The following is a 22,854-nucleotide window of genomic DNA, read 5'->3' on the forward strand; positions in this document are numbered from 1 at the left end:
AGCGGCTACATAAATTGTTTTATTTTTAACCCTTGCTGCAGCTCAACAGACAACAATGAGCGGTAGCAATCTTTGTTGACTTAATTTAATTTATTAATCTTTGACTTATTTATTTCTTAAAGTTAAAAATAGAACTTTCCCTCTTCCTTCTCATTAAAAAAAAGACACAAACCCTCTCTCTCTTCTCAATTCTCATCAAAGAAATAAACTTTTTTCAATTCTCATTAACTAAACAAACCCTCTTCATTGCTCCAAAGCCAAAATCCCATTCGGCTGCTTCCTCCATTGACCCATTGTAAGGATCTTTTCGTCTTTCTTTCTTGATTTCTTTTGAGTTTTTTTTCTTACAAAAATGTTTTTTTGTGTTAAAATTGCAATCTTGCTTGTGAGTTTTGTACATTTATGTATAAAAGTTGTCATTTTGCTTGTGGGTTTTGTACATTTACGTATAAAAGTTGTAATCTTGGTTGTGGGTTTTGTACATTTATGTATAAAAGTTGTAATTTCTTGTGGGTGTGTACTGTTTTATAGAAAAGTTGTAATCTTGCTTGTGCTTTTTGTAGAGTTATGTATAAAAGTGTAATTTTGCTTGTGGGTATGTACATTTTTGTAAAGAAGTTGGCATATTGCTTTGTATGTTTTTTGTTGGCTGCTTAAATTTGCGGTGCTTTACTTCAGTTTGTTACATAGAGCGTGATGTATTCACAAATGTAAGTAATGATGTCGTCATTGATCATTTTCAGAAGATGAAACCTCGTCGAGGACAATTGTAAATGAATGGTGGATATTTATGATATTAGTAATATTATTGAAGTTTTATGTTTTTCTCTTCTGTATATTGCTATAAATAAATGTTTCATCGGAAAAGACGAATAATCCGACCCGAAGCCCAAATTGATTGAATGACGCATGGCACCCGGAAACTTCAAATCCTGAATCCGCCTCTGATCAAATATACTGCATATCTTCTGTCCCATTTTTCGTACATTCTGGTAAGTTTATGTATTCATAGGTGCTGTAAATTTCAAAAAGAAGAACAAAATGCAACAATTTTCGATTTATATAAGAAAATGCTCCATACAGTTTTCATACTTTCTTTCCAGGCTTTAAGAACAGAGCTCAGATTCAAATTCTTACCCTTGTAGAATAATTTATGAAATCATTTATAACAGCAAAATTTTCTCACATATTGGCATGCACTCTAGCTACTTGGAATCCATGCTATTTTAGTACGGTTATGTTCAGTCATTTTGTGCTGCTCCTCACTCCAGTAGTACTCCTCTGGCGAGATCAAGCTTTCCACATAGGTAATGATGTCGCCAAATATAAATTCTGGCTCTACAAGAATGTCTCTCATATTATCATCCATAGGATTGTATACAGTAATTTTTTTGTCAAAAGCCCCTATTATCAAGGCTACTTCTCCGGTCTCCGTCATGGAAAAGGGCACTGCAAATTCATAAGAAGAATTTATTTCTAAATTCCTTATGAATATTAAGGATGTCCATGATTCCTTTACTCCATATTCCTTCATGACTAATATCTCAACACCGTTCTTATCACCATCCATGCGAGTCATACAGAGACATTCATTTATAACTCCTAAACCAACTATAACGTTCTCTTCTTGATAAGACTTAGGGTCAGGGACTGGAAACATCTTGAACTTTTCAGAGATGGGATCAAGAAAAATTACTTTGTTACGATGACTGAAACGGTCCCACACACTCTCCTGACGTTCTTTATTTCCATTATTATCATCATCTTCGGCATTATTATTTTCAACATAGGATTTTTTGACCCTTACCTTATAGTAAAGTCGTCCCTGCAATGTAATCCCTTCACTCACTGAGGAGATATCATAAGGAAATTCGATTTCCCTCCATTGTTTGTCTTCAAGACTAGCAACTATAACAGACTCACCACCATAATCTGGGGTCAGATGGCGCATAATTAACACTGCCTTGTACACATTCTTGGACGAGTCAAAACAAATTCCCCCATGTGTACGATAATCCTCATTCAAACGGTCAAGCTCAAGCACTTTGGTCCAAAATCGGGTGGCAGGATTCCACAAGTAAATATGCTCGTTTAGATTAATCAGAATAAAACCATTATAAGAACCCAAAAACATACAACTTTCTATATAAGTCTCATTTTCACGTGAAGGATAATAATTGAGTTCTTCCAAAGTGAGTTGTTGGTTTAATAATCGAAAGGAGGATTTAGTTCTTCATGTCGAACGTATATACACCGCGGCGATTGCTCCTTCTGGTCGTTATTTTGAGAGCTGGAATTTTGGACTTGAAATCCAAGAATACCAATGGCTTAGAAACACTCTTGAATCGTAACAGAGATTTCACTGGTAAATTTGAGAGGATACTCATAGTGATTTCGTTGGGAAGATCTGCCATTTCAAGGAGTAAATCTCTATTACTTCAAAACACTGACGGAAAAATATAACAAAGGAAAATGGTAAGGAGTGTTAATGATCTCAAGAATTGTGATACAATTGTGGTAAGAGACCCATCATATTTACAGTAGAGTAAAACTTGTTCTCCAAGAAACGTTTAACTAATTATCACTGCATAAGGGATTTACATCAAGATTCTAATATATTTTACAATATCTTTTTTATTTTTATTAGTTCTATTTTTGAGCAAAATATTCTTCAACAAACGCGTAGCTTTACATATGATGGTGTCATTTCTATTTTTTCGGGGATGGTTGTTATTGTAACTACTGAAGATATGATTAATTGATAAGCTTAAATTTAGGGATTTTATTGTACCGTCCAAAATCCACATAAGCAAACATAGGAAAACTTCGAAAAACGAATATGATTTTTTGTTAAACTCAACAACATACACGAAGTCACTTAACTTCCCCATTCCACTAACGTTGAATTATGCATGCGTGACTAAAGTTAATTTACATACGCTAACATATCTGTTAAAAACTAATTTTACATTTGTGGTATATAAATAAAAGGAAAAATTTCAGAGACCTTCCCTCACGTTTTGCTTCGTTTTACTAACCTCCCCTCATTTTTGCAATATTACGGCTACCTCCCCTATTTTAGCTTTTTGTAACAACTATTTTATTCTGATTATTACTAATGAAAAATAATATACATGGACTAATTTGCCCTCTCTTCAATTCAATGTCATTTATTTTTCCTTTATTTTTCTTTCAATCCTTTTATGTAAATTGAAAGGAGATCAATTCACAGCTATTTTACTCTTCGTTGTTAAAGATCTCTCTCTCTCTCTCTCTGTTAAAATTATTTCTTTTATCAAAAAATTGTGTGGATTGCCCTTCTTTTGGGCTGGTCTTTAAATGTTGCCCCTCATATTTGTGGTCTTTAAGTTTTGTCCTTTGTTTAAAAAGGTGGGCGACTACTGAGGTTCTGGGTTCGAACTCTCACTCAGGCATAAAATAAAAAAATATTTTCGCAATCCAAGGCTTGGGGGCAGCAAGGCAAGGCTTGGGCGCGTGTATGCCAGATATGACATACACTTCTCAAGGAATAACTAAAGTTATGCCGGACCCGGCATACTTATATCTTATGAGGCAAACTTTTAGTTAAGGCATAACTAAAAGTCTGCCCCGGCAGAACTTTTCCTTAAGGTAAGGGTGTCAAGTGGGCCGGGCCAGCCCGAACCCGGCCCGGTAAACCCGTCCCACCACCGGCCCGGCCCAAGCCCACTAAGAGGTGTAAGGGGCTGGGCTAGGTGGGTTTTATTAGGGGCTGGGCTAGGTGGGTTTTATTAGGGGTTGGGCCGGACAAGGTGGACAACCCACCAGCCCGGCCCACCAGCAGCCCGGGTGATGGCCCACCGGGGCACCGGCCCGGCCCACTTCAAATAAAAAAAAAAAGATAAGTACTATATTTATTACTAATAATAAGTATTTTAAAAACATTGTATCCCAATAAAATAGCTATAGCTATAATTGTGGGATTCTTAAAATTTTGGAAGCAAATATATGAAATATTTATTAATTATTCAAACCATAGTTAGAATCTTACTTTAGTTAATTAAAACTTAACCATTAATTTTAACTCATGTAATGTGTCTCTTATTCAAGTAAGAACTTGGGGAAAATGGAGACAATGAAAATGGAGAGGAGTCGGATCCGTTAATATTTAATTGCTACTAAATGAAAACTAATTAGCTCTCCTTTTTTTTAAAAAAAAAATTAGTGGTCACTGGTCAGCTGAGCCCCACATAATTAATAAAGTGGGCAGTGACCTTTTCCAACGTTTGAAAACTAGTTAGCTCTTCCTTTGTTTTTTTTTTTCAAACTAATCCTACACAAGCAGCAACTCCAAGATAAATTTCTGCAAGGAGGGACAAATATTGATCAGTGCCCAAAAACAACAAGACATTATAAGAGGCTGACAAAATCAGTGAAATGACAAGCCTCTGAAATTGCTGATGCGTGAAATAAATCAAATACCCCTTTTAAGTTACTATCTTGCTGTTGGCTTACACAAGTTCAAAAATATTTCAATAGGTTATACAGTATATAATAATATAAACTATTAGTTATATATATATAATAATATAAACTATTAGTTATATATATATATATATATATATATATATATATATATATATAAAATCTTATTAGTTTCAAATATTTTATATATAATAATAATTAAATATTTTTTAGCGTATTGAAATGTCTCCGCCGATGATGGAGGTGTGACAATCTGCACATGACATTAGGACTTAGGATCAGATGAGATAATTAAATTAAGAACTTTGGTTTAGTATCAAAACTCATGTGCATTGTTCCCATTTAGTTCCCATTTAGATGAGTAGGAAATTTAGAGAAAGAGGAGAGTAGGGAATTGTGAGATAATATGGAGAGGAATGAATGATATTTATAGATTGAAAATAAGGCCAAAGTATAATTTAAGGAACTTGATGGTTAAAATAAAGTTGACAACAACTAGATTTTAAAGTATCAAACTTAATAAATTTTAGTATTAGAATTTTTTTTAGAAATAATTAAAATCCGGCTCGGCCCACTAACTAAAACCCGACCCGGCCCACTAACTAAACCCGGCCCGGCCCACTAACGGGCCCGGTTAGCCCGAGGTGTAGCCCCTATCCGAGGTGGGCTGGGCCGGACACCCTTTCCCTCTCCAAGCCCGGTCCCCAGCCCGGCCCCTTAACTTACGACCCAGCCCCTTGTGGCCCACGTTAAAATGGCCCGGCCCGGCCCACTTGACACCCCCTTAAGGCATAGTTTAGTTTTGCCTTATGGGGCAGATTTTTAGTTAAGGCATAACTAAAAGTATGCCCCATAAGGCAGAATTTTTCCTTAAGACATAAATTTTTCTTTATACGGCAAACTTTTAGTTATGCCTTAAGGAAAAGTTTCGCCTTATTGGGCATACTTTTAGTTATGCCTTATGGGGCAAACTTTTAGTTAAGGCATAACTAAAACTATGCCTCTAAGGCGAAAATTTTCCTTGGCATAAACTTTGCCTTATAAGACGGAACTTATAGTTATGTCGGGTCCAGCATAACTTTAGTTATTTCTTAAGAAGTGTATGCCAGATCCGGCATACACGCGCCCAAGCCTTGCATTGCGAAAATATTTTTTTATTTTGTGCCTGAGCGGGGGTTCAAACCCAGAACCTCATGATTTCTACGCGAAACTCAGGGTTGCAACGCGAAGGGCAAAAATTAAAGACTAGGAATTTGAGAGGCAACAAATAAAGACCACCCCAAAAGAAAGGCAATCCTGCGAATTGCCCTTCTTTTATTTGGGAGATATGGCTCTCGGATTGTTGCAGAAATCTTCAAAGATTACAGTACTCACCGCTAATGGTGAAATCATAAAAAAATGCATGGTTTTGCCGGTAAAATAAATGACATTGGATTGAAGAGAGGGCTGAGAATTTGGAGCCCATGTTTTAAAGGAGATATTGATAAAATAATAATTAATCAAAAAAACATGATCTTAGGGAGGGCAAATCAATCCAGATATATTACTTTTTTATTAGTAATAAATAGAATAAAATAGTTGTTATAAAAAGGTTGAAATAGGGGAGGTAGTCGTAATATTGCAAACGTGAGGGGAGGTCAATGAAACGAAGCAAAACATGAGGGGAGATCTCTGAAATTTTCCCTTTTATTTATATACTGCAAATGTAAAATTAGTTTTTAACAGATATGTTAGCATATGTAAATTAACTTTAGTCACGCATGCATACAAAAAATAGTACGAAAATTAAGTGACTTCCTATGACCCCCTGAATATTTTTAGACTAGAATAAATTTCACCTTAAAACTGGATCGTCAGATTTTAGGTAGAACTTATTGTGAACCCACCGCCATGTGTACATTTTACAATTTTTTTTAATTTCCATTTTGATGCCATAAGCTATTAATCAATGTTGAACGGTGGTCGGATGGTGGTTTTCGGCGAGATATAGAAATTGCAGAGGTAGTAATGAAGAAGAACGGAAAAGAAGAGGAAAAAAAAATCAAAATAATGCTTATAAATATAAACTTTTAACATTTTTACTGCTCCGCTCGTTGAGAGAATGAAAGACACTCTCTTTGCCAATTCATCACTTAGGAATTTAATAATTAATAATACCAGTTAAAAAACTTTCTTCCATTTTGATGCCATAAGCTATTAATCCTGAAAGGGAGGAGAAGCTAGCAGCGAGGAAATACGCATCCCTTCGTTTAAACATTCCCTTTAATTAAGATTTAGGATTATAGATTAATAATAAATATTTTAACTTCACGCCTTTTCTTACACTGCACACAATTAATTTAGCTTCCTGACACAGATAACCTAAAATCAAATGCACTTAGCCCCAAGGGCGAAGCTACAATGTTACAGGGGGGTTCGGCCAAACCAGTAGCTTTTAATAGTTCCTTTTTTCCTATATGCTATCTCTTTTTTAAAAAAATAAAGTAAAATAGCTCACTCCGGCATTAGTGTTTCCTAGACTCAACCAACTAGTAAGCTTTTTTTTCTTTTTCTTTTTCTTATACGTAGGTTTTTTTTATTTTAACAAAACAAAACATAAAAATTGATGATTGAAAAATAAAAAAGCACCGTCTACACTAAAACAAAACATTCGACTGTTGGGTTTCTTCATAGACGCTCAAAGTAAAACCCAAAATTTGATTTTCAAAGAAGTTAGGGTTCTAACTTTTGTTGATCATCGGCTCAAGCTTATGCTTATATAGTGTTTCAGTAGTTTGTTGCTTTTTAATTTAATTATATAAAATACCGGTACTTGTTCGTTAGTTTGACGGTTGTTATACATGAGCTTGAGGTTGTTAACCTGTTTAAAATACCGAACTCCCAAACGTCAAATCCTAGCTCTGCCTCTGCTTAGCCCTATGAACAACTTGGGAATGCAGTTTATGTACCACGTTCACTTGAATTCAACACTCTTGACAAGAGTATAAATTTATATGCAAAAGTTCGCTAAGATTGTAATATGTAGTACCCTAGTAGGTCTGAAGCCATAATTTTGAAAATATAATAGGTTCAACGCAAAGGTTGAATCAAATCCTGGATCCCCTTCTGATTACAGCCAAGACAATATAGCCAATGCCGATTTCAACAGTGTCCCACTTTTATATATTTCACACACATTAAAAAGTTTACGGAAAAGACTCAAATATGCCATTGAATTATTGAAAATGACTCATTTATGCCACTCATCAATAGTTTGGCTCATTTATGCCGTCGAACTATCGGAAATGATTCATTTATGCCACGCATCAATAGTTTGGCTCATTTATGCCATCGAACTATCAGAAATGACTCATATATGCCATTTTTCATTAACGCCGGCTTTATAATACCAGCTATGACACGTGGCCTCTAATTAGAGGTCCACATCATTTAATTAAACCAGCCCAATTTTAAATCGTAAATTAATAAAAAATCTGACCCATACACCGACAACCATAATCTAGTTGGAGGCCACGTATCATATCTGGTATTGTAAAACCGGCGTTAATGAAAAATAACATGGATGAGTCATTTTGATAACGGGCGATGGCATAAATGAGCCAAACTATTGATGAGTGACATAAATGAGTCATTTCTGATGGTTCGACGGCATAAATGGCCAAACTATTGACGAGTGACATAAATGAGTCATTTCCGATAGTTCGATGACATATTTGAGCCTTTTCTGAAAAGTTTATATAGTTTATGCTATACCAATATGGTACTTTCTTTCTTATGCTTAGAACAAAGGACTATATAACAGAGAACTTAACTCCATCACTCCGAAAGCCCTCTATGCTAATCCTCAGCCATGTAATTTTAGAAAAAGGGTTGTTGCCAAGCATTTTGTGCCGATCCTCACTCATGCAGTATTCCTTTGTCGAGATTAAGCTTTCCACATAGGTAACGATGCCAAATATAATTTTTGTCTCTCCCTCGACAAGAATACCTCCCATACTATCATTCTTAGGATTGTATACAACAACCCTTTTGTTATAAAAAGCCTCTATTATCAAAGCTAGTTCTCCGGTCTCTATCACGAAAAATGGCACTGCAAATTCGTTAGGATGTATATGTAAATTTCTTATGAAAAGAAGGATGACGATGATTCCCTTACTCCATATTCCTTCATGACCAATATCTCCACACTGCCCTTATCATCATCAAGCGAGTCATAGAAAGGCATTCATTTAAAACTCCTAAACCAACTATAACATTCTCTTCTTGATCAAATTTAGGATTAGGGACCAGAAACATATTGGATTTTTCACACATAGGATCAAAATAAATTACTTGGTCAAGAGAACCAAAACGCTCCCACATATTCTTGTGAAGTTCATTATTTCCATCATTGTCATCATCTGCGCCATTATTCTTATCAAAATAGGATTTTTTTTTACCCTTACCCTACAATGAAGTCGTCCCTGCAATTCAATCCCATAACTCTCTGAGGAGATATCATAAGGGAATCCGATTTCTTTCCATTGTTTGTCTTCAAGACTAGCAACTATAACAAACTGATCACCATCATAGTTTAAGGTCTTAGACAGCATAATCAGAACTGCCTTGTAAACATTCTTGTAGAAGTCGAAACAAGGGCCCCCACGTGTATAATAGTCCTCATCGTTCCAGAAGTCAATCTCAAGCACTTTGGTGCGGAATCTGGTGGCGGGATTCCACAAGTAAATATGCTCGTTAACATTGAACAATATAAGACCTGACAAGAACCCAAAACCATATAACTACCTACGTAAGTCTCCCCATCACTGAGAGGATAATTGAGTTCTTCAAAAGTGAGTTGTTGGTTTATTAGTAGGAAGGAGGGTCTCTGTATCGTGGTTGAACAATCAACCAAGGCGATCACTCCTTGTGGCCGTTGATTGGAGAGCCCGAATTTTGGACATGAAATACAAGAACACCACGACTTAGAAACTCACTTCAATAGTAAAAGGGATTTCACTGGTAAATTTGATAGAATAATCATAGTGATTTCGTCGGGTATATCTTCCATTTTTTCAGTTTTGTTGTTTAACATAAAAATTACTCCCTCTGTCCCAAAAAGATTGTCTTAGTTTGACTTAGCACAAAGTTTAAGAAACAAATGAAGACTTTTGAAATGTGTGGTCCAAAACAAGCCTTTTATATTTGTGTGGCTGTAAATCATCTCATAAAGTTAAATTGTTTCTAGATATAGAAAAATGTCAATTTTTTTGGGACAGACTAAAAAAAAAAAGGAAGACAATCTTTTTGGGACGGAGGGAATAAAGGAAAGCTCAATCAAACAGATTTTTGTTTCCTTCCCTTCAAAGAACCTAACTAAAAGTAAAAGAAAGGACATTTGTCATTTTTGTGTTCACCCATCCAGAGAACATCGAAAGGTGTTTTTCCTCTCTTCCCAAAACAGGAAACTCGAATGAATTTTGATACCCACCCTGAAGGCTATTGCTAGTGCTTTTTCAGCAGATGGAGCTTGGTAGAACCCTGTTGCAGAGAAGACTGTAATTTTCAAGAACATTCTTTTATATGTGATGTCTATAATTGGTCTGTAACAGAGGCAGCAACAGTTTCAGAACAATTACATAGTTTTTGGGCAAATCAAACAGGTTACTTCTTATCAGTGTACACCCAGTTACTTTTTTCTTCTGTTGGTGTGTGTTTGAGATTATACTCTGTGTGGTCTATATTTCACTCTCACAAAAATCGATGTGATTAATTCTTTTTTGTGTAGTTCGTACTGGTTGGTTCCACAGAACTGTGATTCTCTATATTTTGTAACTGAACAGACACTCTAAAATCCTTTAGTCGCTACTGAATTTTAGTTTAACAAGAGTAGATGCTCTTAGACAAGCTCCCTTGTGTTGTCATCTTGCTTTAAAGAATGCTCTCAGCAGCTGAACAGGTAGATACTGATTTTTTTCTTCTTCGTTTTACTGCTTAATTTCTCAATTCGTCTTAAGTTCTCCAAGTTGCATTGTTTCTGTGACAAATCTCATGCTTGTCCAGAGTATTTTGTCATTATGATATGATAAAAGATTCATATATTCCTATTTTTCCCTCACTATAAATTTACAAAAAGAGTGGTTTTATTGTTTTGCAAAAGATTGAAGAGTTTAGGGTACAAGTCATAAAAAAAATATATGATAGGGTACAAGTCATAAAAGAGAGCATACATTAGGGGTGCAAAATGCAATGGATTCCAGTTTTTCTTTTAAAATTAGAGTGGTTTTTTTTGTTATGAATATATATCACTAGACATTGTGTCTAACAAGGTTTTTATTAATAATAATCAACCACGTTAAGTACAATATGAAATATGAAAACTTGCAAAAAAATAATTAATTCTCGTATCTCTTTAGAGTTTTGTAGTGTACTCTAAATTGATAATACAATCTGAAAATCTGTCATAAGAAAAACAATCAAAATTGCAATAACTTAAGCATAGGACCAAATTTTGTTGCCATAACAGAGGCCCTTTGCTTCCCCAAAACAGAACGCGCAGCTGATCAACCTTTCTTTCAGGCACTCGAACTCGTCCTTATTTGCTGTTGTACCCAACTGTCTTGACCAAGATAGACTGAAACGGCAAATGAAGTAATGCGTTATTTGCTGTTGTACCCAAATCGTTTCAATTATTCCTATGAATTGCAATGTAACACAATATGCAAAAGATAGATTAAAAGGGCACAACCAAGAGCGTTCACTCTTCCGATTATAACGGTCAAATACAGATTCAATTAGAATAATTGAAACGCAAATCTTGAGCTGGCCATCCTCTTTTTAAATGTATCAACACACATATGAATTGCAATGTAACACAATATGCGATGCCATATGTGATCTGCACAAGCAGTCCTGCCACGTAACCACCATAGGCATCATATGTGAATCTGTCATGATCATCTCCTCGTCACCCTCGCATGGATCGGTGGATAACTTTCCTGCCACATAAGTCGTGCGTTATCAAAGCTACTTCTCCGGTCTGTCCATAAGAATGATTTATTTCTAATTTCCGTATAACAAATACAGATATTCATGATTCCTTTACTCCATATTCCTTCATGACCAATTTCTCTGACACTCTTATCATCTTCCAAACAAGTAATGATACAAAGACCTTCATTTAAAACTCCCAAACCAAACTATAGCAATCTCTTCCTGATCAAACTTAGGCTCAGAGACCAGAAACATATTGAACTTTTCATGGATGGGATCAAAATAAATTACTTTGAAAAGTAAGCCTTCAAATTGATTTCTCCGGTAGAAACAAGACTTCGAATATAATCATAATGAATTTCAATGTGCTGTTTTCTACTGTGAAATGCTAGCTTCTTCGTCATTGTAATAGCAGATCTATTGTCGCAAAAGATATCTGTCGCACCAGCTTGTTTCTGATTAAAATCGGCAAGAAATCTCCTTAACCAAACTGCAACAAGTTGCTGCAATATTTTTAGCCTCGGGCGTTGATAAGGTCACCACTTCCTGCTTGGTAGAACTCTATGAAATTATGCCAGATCCTGCAAGAAATCTCCTTAACCAAACTGCAACAACTAGACATCAGATGTGCTTTTTCTATCATCAATGCTACCTGGCCAGTCACTATTTAGTAAAGCCGGTTAATCTGAAATTTGGGATCTGCTATTGACAAAGTCAGGAATCGATATATGTAAACAAAATATTGATTATTTAGCCTTTTGGACGCTAGTGCTCGGTTATTCCCCCTTCTGTTTGTTCCATGAACAGCTGATAAGGCCTTCTCTCGATATCCATGTTTGACAAATACAATTTTCCATCAAAGACACACTGATTCTTAGTATACTTAATACTTGGATGCCAATTTATAGGAGACACATCAAAGCAGATTCTTTTGTACTACTTTCATCTGCAAATAAACACCAAAAAAGCTGCTTTAAAAACATATATATATTTCACACCTTACAATCCATGCTATTCCAATATGGTACTTTCTTTCTTATGCTTAGAACAAAGGAATATGAAACACAGAGCTTGAATCCATTAATCCAAAAGCCATTTATGCTAATTGTCAACTATGTCATTTTTCAAAAAAGGGGTTATTTTGAATCTTTGGCGTCGCTCCTCTCTCCAGTAGTATTCCTTTGGTGAGATCAAGCTTTCCACACAGGTAACCATGGGGCCAAATATAAATTCCGTCTCTCTCAACGGCGAGAATGTCTCTCATATTATCATTCTTAGGATTATATACAACTGATAGAAACTAAGAGTCCATCAAAACAAATAAGGGACCGGGTTCTTTATCTGTTCCCTCAAGCAAAAACGGAAAGTAAACGAGACACGATATTTACGTGGAAAACTCTTTGCTCAAGGGATTAAAAACTATGACCTACATCAGTAGGATTTCCAACTTCACTAACTGAGCAACGTTTTCAGATTACAAGTTTTTTGCAACCTACGAATTAACCCACTAATCCATTCCCTTATAATAACTCTATTGGAAGCAAAAACCCTTGACTAACTCTAGCCAAGAACCAACTGATTCAACTAAATCTAGCTGAACCTTAACTCACCATAACTAACTATCGTCGGGTGTTTACACAAAGAGCTTGATAAAACCAAATACCTACTAAACCCTTCTTAAAAGAAGTGTCGGTTTACAATATCAAGACCAAGAAGACAAAGACTAAACAACCTAGGATTTAAGACATCTTCAGTCTTGGGATCTGATCCTTGAAGTTATTTGGTCGTGATCTTGAAAGCTTAGAGAAAACAGTGGCGGTTGCTCTTTTCAACAATGAAAATAATATGATTTGAAGTGGTAGGTTAAACAAATGCCCACATATTGTTTATATAGGGAACCTGTCACACCCCAACCTTGGGGGAGCGGCCAGCACCCGGCACCCGAAGGGCTGAGCGAACCAACTGTGATATCTAAACTCTGTAACGTGAATCATAGGCCGACAAGGCCGCTGAATAACAATAGTAAGAAGTATATCATAACAACTTGCAAGCAGAAAAGGCCCAACAACACATATATGCATAACAAGGGCCAACAAGGCCATAACCAAGAAAAAAAAACTAGTCAGAAGGCCGGCAAGGCAAAACACAATACCTGTACACTGACTGATAGTCTGTAAGCCTCTAAGAGCACTAATATGCATCAACTGGTCAGGACAGTGGCCCCGACGTACCCATAGCCATACTCTCTCTCTCTATATATGCATGCATCCTATTTAATGACTCTGACCAGCAACTCCGGAGAATGGAGTGCGAACATCCCTGCTGAACTTTGATATCCTACTGAGAAAGGTACAACAATCCGTCTACCGTACCTGTGGGCATGATCCCAGCGCACAAAATGCGTCAGTACGAAAGATGTACCGAGTATGTAAGGCAGTAAGCATAAACATAACATAAGCATAAGAGACACAGATAACTTGGGAAAAGATGTAGAGACAACCTGAAACTCTTAACGAGGCCACTGAGGGGGACCATAATCATGACATAAATGTAAATGCATGCCTGTAAAATCATTCCTCGTTGTGGAGGCATATATCATATCATATAACAATAATAATGTCACGCCCCGAACCATGGCCTGGATGTAACACGGCACTCGGTGCCTGACTACATGTGACCGAGCGAACCACATGACTTGCTGAACTAACATGATTTCATATTATAAGCGGAATATGACGTGAATGCATAATGAGCCTTTGTAAAACATAATAAGTCATAATACATAATAAAGTACTTGTTAAACATGAGTGTGCCAAAATGGCTATATGACTCCAAATGTCTATCATGACATAACTGACTTGTCTAGTCTATGAAACCTCTATTATGAGTCTGACTGGAAATCATAATTACTGGGACAAGGCCCCCAGCATACCTTTACATGCAAAACTACATAGAGAATACAATGCTTAAAACCCCGAATGAAATGGGGCTCACCAATAAGCTGGTACGGGCAAGTCTTAATGATCATAAGCGTCGTCCTGTAAATCCGTACCTGTATCGTGAAATACAGGCCCCCGGGCAATAAAAGAGGACGTCAGCACATTGAATGTACTGGTATGTAAAGCAACCGGAAGAACAACATGGGACATAGAATAACATGATAAGAACTGAAAACTGGGACATGAACATGAGCATGATCATGAGTACATAACATGGAATTGAAACTGAAACTGAGTACTGAAACTGAACATAAAACATGAGTACTGTAAGCATGAGATAATCTAAAATGATCTGTAATAATCTGTAATACCGACATAAACCACCACGGGGAGAAGCGTGGAGTCTGATCTCTGCCCGATCAGCTAAGCCATCTCGTACCTTGCCGGGGCACAAGACATGAACATAACATGAATGGATCCAAATCCCTCAATGGGGAACATATGAAGGAATCGTCCTACTGGGCGGAGCGATTCTTATCCTACGTTGGCATACGTAGTTTCAGGCTATCTGAGCCTTCTCGGTATTTTAACAACTCCCGAACATGAAAATAATATAGTTGGCTAAGAAGCCCATGACTTTCGTGAATTAACTTGTACTTGTCTTGAAATCATGATTTTCACGAAAGGACTTGTAAACATATTTTCATGAAATAACTTGTAAACTTGATCATGAGAAATACCATAATGCATAATCATTTGTTTGTAGTTGACTTGAAAACATGTTTATAACTTGCAAAATAACTCATGCAGTTTCATATGAACATAATGAGAACACATGAGAAAGAATTCATGATTCATGGATTAAGCTAGGATTCCTAATGTCCGAAATGGAAAGTTAGGAACACAATCACGAACAAGTATACGGAATTCATATACATACATACATAATTACGGGCTACCAATATGTTGGGTTTAATGCCCTAGGATTTGTACTTCATAGATATTACTAAACGAATCATGGGGAAGAACATAGAAGTTCCCACATGTGGATGGAAGTTCTACATACCTTAACCTTCCGCTTTTGAGCGTATCACAATGTCCTTCACCCCCTTCAACTTCAATCTATAGCATACAAGTCATAAGGATTCTATATTAGCAACAATATCCATGTTTTGTTCATCTAAGCATTTTATCAAACACTTAGTGGGCATGAAGCTCTATAACCTTCATTAATGGTGTTTTCTTCACCAAATCCCCATTCTTTTACTTCTAGTCATTTCTACAATCCCATTTAGATGCAATTAACATCATTCTTCATAATCCATATGAATACAACAATCCCAAATCAACAATCCAACAATTCTAACATAGTTCATATAATTATCTTCAACAAACCCAACTATCATTCTCCCAAGAATTCATAAATTCACAACTACAAGTGATTTGGGAGTAGAAATATTACCTTTTGGGTAGTCACCACGAAATCAACACTCCCGAGTCCGATCTTTAGCTTAAAATGACGACCACAACTTGTACTACAAATTATCCTTTACGAGCTTTAGGATTTGGGGCCTTAAAATTGGTTGATTTCCTCCTTCTTCTCTCTAGATTCCCTTCTCTCTCACTTCCTCTCTCAAAAATTCTGAATTTTGGAGAAAAAGTGGGCTGCTAGGGTTTGTTTTTCTTTATATACCAAGGGAAAAATGGGTTGACCCAACTTGAAAACGGGTCGGGACTGTTCTGTCTTAAAACGTCCATACCTCCCAATCTCGACGTCGCCTGTGAACCCACAACCTATGGTTGGAAAGATATTTCAATAATCTACAACTTTCATTCTTTGAGTTTTCCCAAATTCTCAACTTACGATGGGGTTATGGCCTCCCGAAGTCAGTTGACCCGAATCTCAACTGCGGACCAAAACACGCCCACGTTACGGTACCGTAACACAGGGTACGGACCGTAACGTCTCGTCGTATCCTGATGAAAATTTCCAGAAACTTTCTGGAAATTTTCCCTGTGTTACGGTCCGATGTTACGGTCCGTAACACAAGGTACGGTCCGTAACACGAAGGGACGGACCGTATCTTGATGAAAATTTCCAGTGAGGTTCTGGAAATTTCGTCTGTGTTACGGTACACTGTTACGATCCGTAACACGAGTTACGGTCCGTAACTCGTCACCGTAACGCAAGCAATTTTCCAGCGAACAGGCTTCAGTCAAATGGGTATAACTCTTTGCACATATATCCATTTAATCCCCATAATATACCGTTGGAAAGCTTGTTAATAGGGCTACAACTTTCACCAAGGAAGTTCTTCCAGATTCACAACGGATCAAGGAGTTATCGCTGCCCGAAATAGGCCTGTCAACCCACTAGAACTTTAATGATATGAGCTTAAACTTAGTTCCAAGATGCGGGGTGTTACAATATCTCCCCCTTGGGACCATTCGTCCTCGAATGATGGATAATGGTTAAGAATATGGCTGGAAATGGCTTGATTACATGAACGTGAAGGAAACATGATATGAAACATGGAGACTGAACTAACATGACTTGATTACATGGAAACGTGAATACATGAACTTGAACGTGAAACGTGAGGCATGCATACATAAGGGACATGACATGAAAACTAAAGGTGTTTACCTTGAAAACTATCTGCCTGCTCTTCGAATAAGTGAGGATATCTAGATTTCATATCCTCTTCGGATTCCCATGTGGCCTCTTCAACTTTCTGGCTCCTCCACAAGACTTTTACTGAGGCTACTTCCTTAGTGCTCAACTTGCGAACTTGACGATCAAGAATGGCTATTGGGATCTCCTCATAAGTCAACCCGTCCTTAACTGTTATCGTATCAGCAGGAACAACCAACGACAGGTCTCCTACACACTTCCTCAACATGGACACATGAAACACGGGATGTACAGCAGCCAAACCTTGTGGTAACTCAAGTTCATAAGCCACTAAACCGACCTTTCGTAAAATTCTGTAAGGTCCAATATACCTGGGACTTAGCTTCCCTTTCTTGCCAAATCTCATAACACCTTTCATGGGTGAGACTTTAAGGAACACCCAATCATCAACTGAGAATTCTAAGTCCCTTCGTCTCACATCTGTATAGGACTTTTGGCGACTCTGAGCTGTTTTCAACCGCTCCTGTATTAACTTGACTTTCTCCATAGCTTGATAAACCAAATCTGGTCCTAACAACTCTGCTTCACCTACTTCAAACCACCCAATAGGTGATCTGCATCTTCGCCCATACAAAGCTTCAAATGGTGCCATCCCAATACTAGCATGATAACTATTATTATAGGAAAACTCAATGAGTGGTAAATGATCATCCCAATTACCCTTGAAATCCAAGACACATGCTCGCAACATATCCTCCAGAGTCTGGATAGTACGCTCTGCCTGGCCATCTGTTTGTGGATGGAAAGCCGTGCTGAGGTTCACCTTGGTACCCAATCCTTTCTGAAAGGATTTCCAGAAATTCGCTGTAAACTGAGCACCACGATCTGAAATAATGGACACTGGTGTCCCATGCAATCTGACAATCTCACTAACATACAGCTTGGCATAGTCTTCTGCTGAATATGTGGTCTTGACTGGCAAAAAGTGTGCTGACTTAGTAAGCCGGTCAACGATCACCCAAATAGAGTCGTGCCTCTTAGCTGAACGAGGTAAACCCGATACAAAATCCATATTGATCATTTCCCATTTCCAAACAGGAATATCAATATTCTGAGCCAAGCCACCAGGCCTCTGGTGTTCAGCTTTCACCTGCTGACAGTTCAGGCACTTAACTACAAAATCTGCCACATTCTTCTTCATGTCGTTCCACCAGTAAATCTCCTTGAGGTCATGATACATCTTAGTGGAACCTGGGTGAATAGAATACCTGGAATTGTGAGCCTCCGACATGATTCGCTCTCTGAGTCCATCTACATCTGAGACACATAATCTGCCTTGGTACCTCAAGGCACCATCATCTCCCCCTTGTTCAAAAGCTGTTGTCTTATGTTTGTGAATCCCTTCCTTCAGCTGCAATAAATAGGGATCTCTAAATTGTTTCTCCTTAACTTCAACGACCAAAGAGGAAAGAGCATTATTCTGAACAACCACACCACCATCCTCGGATTCCAAAAGTCGAACTCCAAGATTGGATAAACGGTGAACTTCCTTTGTCATAATCCTCTTATCCACACCCACGTGGGCTAAACTCCCCATGGAATGTCGACTAAGAGCATCCGCTACAACATTCGCTTTTCCCGGATGATAAAGGATATCCACATCATAATCTTTAAGCAATTCGAGCCATCTCCTCTGTCTAAGATTTAGCTCCCTTTGCTTGAAGATATACTGCAGGCTTTTATGATCCGTGAAAATATCAACGTGCACCCCATACAAATAATGTCGCCATATCTTAAGCGCAAAAACTACAGCTGCCAATTCTAAGTCATGAGTCGGGTAATTTCTTTCGTGAACCTTGAGCTGACGAGATGCATAAGCTACAACTTTACCATGCTGCATTAAGACACATCCGAGACCAACTCCCGAAGCATCACAATAAACCACGAATCCTTCGGTTCCCTCTGGCAAGGTCAAAACTGGGGCAGAAGTCAATCTTTTCTTCAGCTCTTCAAAGCTTCGCTCACAAGCATCTGACCATTGGAACTTAATTTTCTTTCGAGTCAACTTGGTCAACGGAGCAGAGATAGAAGAAAATCCTTCCACAAAGCGTCGATAATAACCTGCCAGACCCAAGAAACTTCTTATATCAGAAACTGAAGCGGGTCTGGGCCAACTCTTTACGGCGTCAATCTTTTGAGAATCAACTCTAACACCTTCACCCGAGATCACGTGGCCTAAGAATGCCACTGATTTAAGCCAAAACTCACACTTTGAAAATTTTGCAAAAAGCTCGCGATCCTTAAGAGTCTGCAACACTATTCTGAGATGTTCTGCATGTTCGGCCTCATTACGAGAATACACCAAAATATCGTCAATAAAGACAATGACGAATAAATCGAGATAAGGCTTGAAGACCCTGTTCATAAGATCCATGAAAGCAGCTGGTGCATTTGTCAACCCAAATGACATAACAAGAAATTCGAAATGGCCATAACGGGTCCTAAAAGCTGTCTTAGGAATATCCAATTCTTTAACCTTCAACTGATGATAACCTGTCCTGAGATCAATCTTGGAATAACATTGGGCGCCTTGCAGCTGATCAAATAAGTCATCGATCCTAGGAAGAGGGTACCTGTTCTTAATGGTGACCTTGTTCAGCTGACGGTAATCTATACACATACGTAAAGAACCATCCTTCTTTCGGACAAATAAGACTGGTGCACCCCAAGGCGAAACACTAGGCCTAATAAACCCCTTATCAAGTAGATCTTTTAACTGGGCTTTTAACTCTTTTAACTCTACTGGGGCCATTCTGTATGGCGGAATAGATATCGGCTGAGTATCGGGAAGTAAATCATCCAAACTCAATTTCCCTGTCAGGAGGGACTCCTGGAAGATCTTCCGGAAAGACTTCCGGAAATTCATTTACAACTGGAACAGATTGGAGAGTTGGAGTCTGAGCATCTGAATCTTTGACTCGAACTAGGTGGTAGATATAGCCTTTGGAAATCATTTTTCTAGCCTTTAGGTAAGAAATGAATCTACCCATGGGTACTGCTGAATTACCCTTCCATTCTATGACTGGCTCCTTAGGAAACTCAAATCTTACCACCTTAGTTCTACAACATACTGCGGCATAACATGAAGCTAACCAATCCATACCCATGATCACATCGAAGTCTACCATTTCTAATTCTGCTAAATCAGCTATCGTTCTGCGGTGGTAGACTAAAACTGGGCAACCCCTATACATATATCTAACTGTGAGTGATTCCCCAACGGGGGTGGACACCTCAAAGGGTTCATACAATTTTTCAGGTTCAATACCAAATTTCTTAGCAACAAAAGGGGTTACATACGATAGAGTGGATCCTGGGTCAATAAGGACATATACATCGAAAGTGAAAACTGTTAGAGTACCTGTAACAACATCTGCTCGAGCTTCTGTATCCTGACGACCTGTCAATGCATACATGCGGTTTCGCCCCCCGCTTGTGTTTCCAGACCTAGCTGCATTGTCCCCTCGCTGGGCCTGATTATTACGAGGGACTGCTGGATTGGTGGGCTGCGCCACGTTGCCTCCGGTACCTTGCCTAGCTGATGGACAATCTTTCTGAATATGGCCCCTCTGGCCACAACCATAACATACATTCCTGCCCATGAGACACTCACCTAAGTGTTTCTTATTACATTTGCCGCATATCGGATAATTATAATTCGACTGACCCCCACTAGTTTGAGAGTACGAACTTGATGGCCTGAAATTCTGCCTCTTATCATTGCGGAGCTTAGGAGGTGCCCACTTGCTGTGGACGGAGCAGGTGCTGCTGACCTGTTCTTGAAGAAGTTCCTATTTCGGTTCCCGCTGAACTGTCCGGTAGATTTGACCCTCTTGTTGTACTCCTTGTCTTTCTCTTTTTGTAAGGCTTCTTCCTCCCTTAGCCTTGTCTCCTTGCCCTGCACAAAAGCAACCATCTTGGAAATAGTCATGGTCCCATTTTGTGCAACAATATTGGCTCCATCATACAAATGGGAATCAAGACCTCCCACGAATCTTCTCACTCTTGCCCTCATATCAGGTACCATGTGTGGGGCATGCTTTGCCAGACTAACGAATTCCAGATAGTATTCTTGAACTGGCCTGCCATTTTGCTTAAGTTTCAGGAACTGTTCGGCCTTAGCCTCTCGGAGCTCTATTGGCATAAAGTGGTCTAGGAATGCGCTAGCAAATTCATCCCATGTAGCATCAGGTGCACTCTCACCTCGGGACAATTCCCAAGATTCATACCACGTGTTAGCAATGCCCTGTAATTGATGAGCTCCAAAAGTAGCTGCTTCGGTTTCGGTAACTGTCATAATCCTGAAGATCTTTTGGAGAGCGTCAATGTAGTCCTGGGGATCTTCATCCTTTTTCGTTCCCGTGAATACTGGGGGATTCATTCTGAGAAAGTCCTTTGCCTTAGAAGACTCCCCATTACCTCCTGAACTTGATCCAGTTTCTTGACGTTGGGCCTGAGCTGCTACTAGCTGGGTGAGCATATTAATAGCACTCCTAACATCCCTATCCGAAGCATTAGGAGGTGTAACAGTAGAGGCGGTTGGAGTTGTTGCCTGAGTCGGAACAGTATCTTCGTGAGCTACTTCGGCGGCAGCCCTTTGGCTAGTGGCTGTGTTTTTCTTCTTGTAAGTTCCTTTGTAAGGCATTTTCTGAAAACACGTATACGCACGAGTTAGGAAACCATCATAAAAATACTGCTCTAACTACACGATCTAGAATATGAAAGAAATGAGACAATCCTGAATGTCTTGGTGGTCAACTGTTTATATGTGTGGGGCCCTCACACATATAAAAGAGACCCCGCTAGACACGGTTTCATAGACTCCCTAAAGACACTTGAACCTAAGCTCTGATACCAAGCTTTGTCACGCCCCGAACCATGGCCTGGACGTAACACGGCACTCGGTGCCTGACTACATGTGACCGAGCGAACCACATGACTTGCTGAACTAACATGATTTCATATTATAAGCGGAATATGACGTGAATGCATAATGAGCCTTTGTAAAACATAATAAGTCATAATAAAGTACTTGTTAAACATGAGTGTGCCAAAATGGCTATATGACTCCAAATGTCTATCATGACATAACTGACTTGTCTAGTCTATGAAACCTCTATTATGAGTCTGACTGGAAATCATAATTACTGGGACAAGGCCCCCAGCATACCTTTACATGCAAAACTACATAGAGAATACAATGCTTAAAACCCCGAATGAAATGGGGCTCACCAATAAGCTGGTACGGGCAAGTCTTAATGATCATAAGCGTCGTCCTGTAAATCCGTACCTGCATCGTGAAATACAGGCCCCCGGGCAATAAAAGGGGACGTCAGCACATTGAATGCACTGGTATGTAAAGCAACCGGAAGAACAACATGGGACATAGAATAACATGATAAGAACTGAAAACTGGGACATGAACATGAGCATGATCATGAGTACATAACATGGAATTGAAACTGAAACTGAGTACTGAAACTGAACATAAAACATGAGTACTGTAAGCATGAGATAATCTAAAATGATCTGTAATAATCTGTAATACCGACATAAACCACCACGGGGAGAAGCGTGGAGTCTGATCTCTGCCCGATCAGCTAAGCCATCTCGTACCTTGCCGGGGCACAAGACATGAACATAACATGAATGGATCCAAATCCCTCAATGGGGAACATATGAAGGAATCGTCCTACTGGGCGGAGCGATTCTTATCCTACGTTGGCATACGTAGTTTCAGGCTATCTGAGCCTTCTCGGTATTTTAACAACTCCCGAACATGAA

General features: G+C 38.5%; 1 protein-coding gene across 1 annotated transcript; it reads right to left on the reverse strand.

Moving 5' to 3' along the window:
• Positions 1-1,201: 1,201 nt before the first annotated feature.
• On the reverse strand, positions 1,202-2,134 carry LOC132601252 (F-box/kelch-repeat protein At3g06240-like). Its single transcript, XM_060314354.1, has one exon. It carries the CDS (start codon positions 2,132-2,134, stop codon positions 1,202-1,204), a length of 933 nt encoding a protein of 310 aa, XP_060170337.1.
• Positions 2,135-22,854: the final 20,720 nt, after the last annotated feature.

The sequence above is a fragment of the Lycium barbarum genome, chromosome 7, assembly GCF_019175385.1.
Source record: "Lycium barbarum isolate Lr01 chromosome 7, ASM1917538v2, whole genome shotgun sequence".
Taxonomy (NCBI): Eukaryota; Viridiplantae; Streptophyta; class Magnoliopsida; order Solanales; family Solanaceae; genus Lycium; species Lycium barbarum.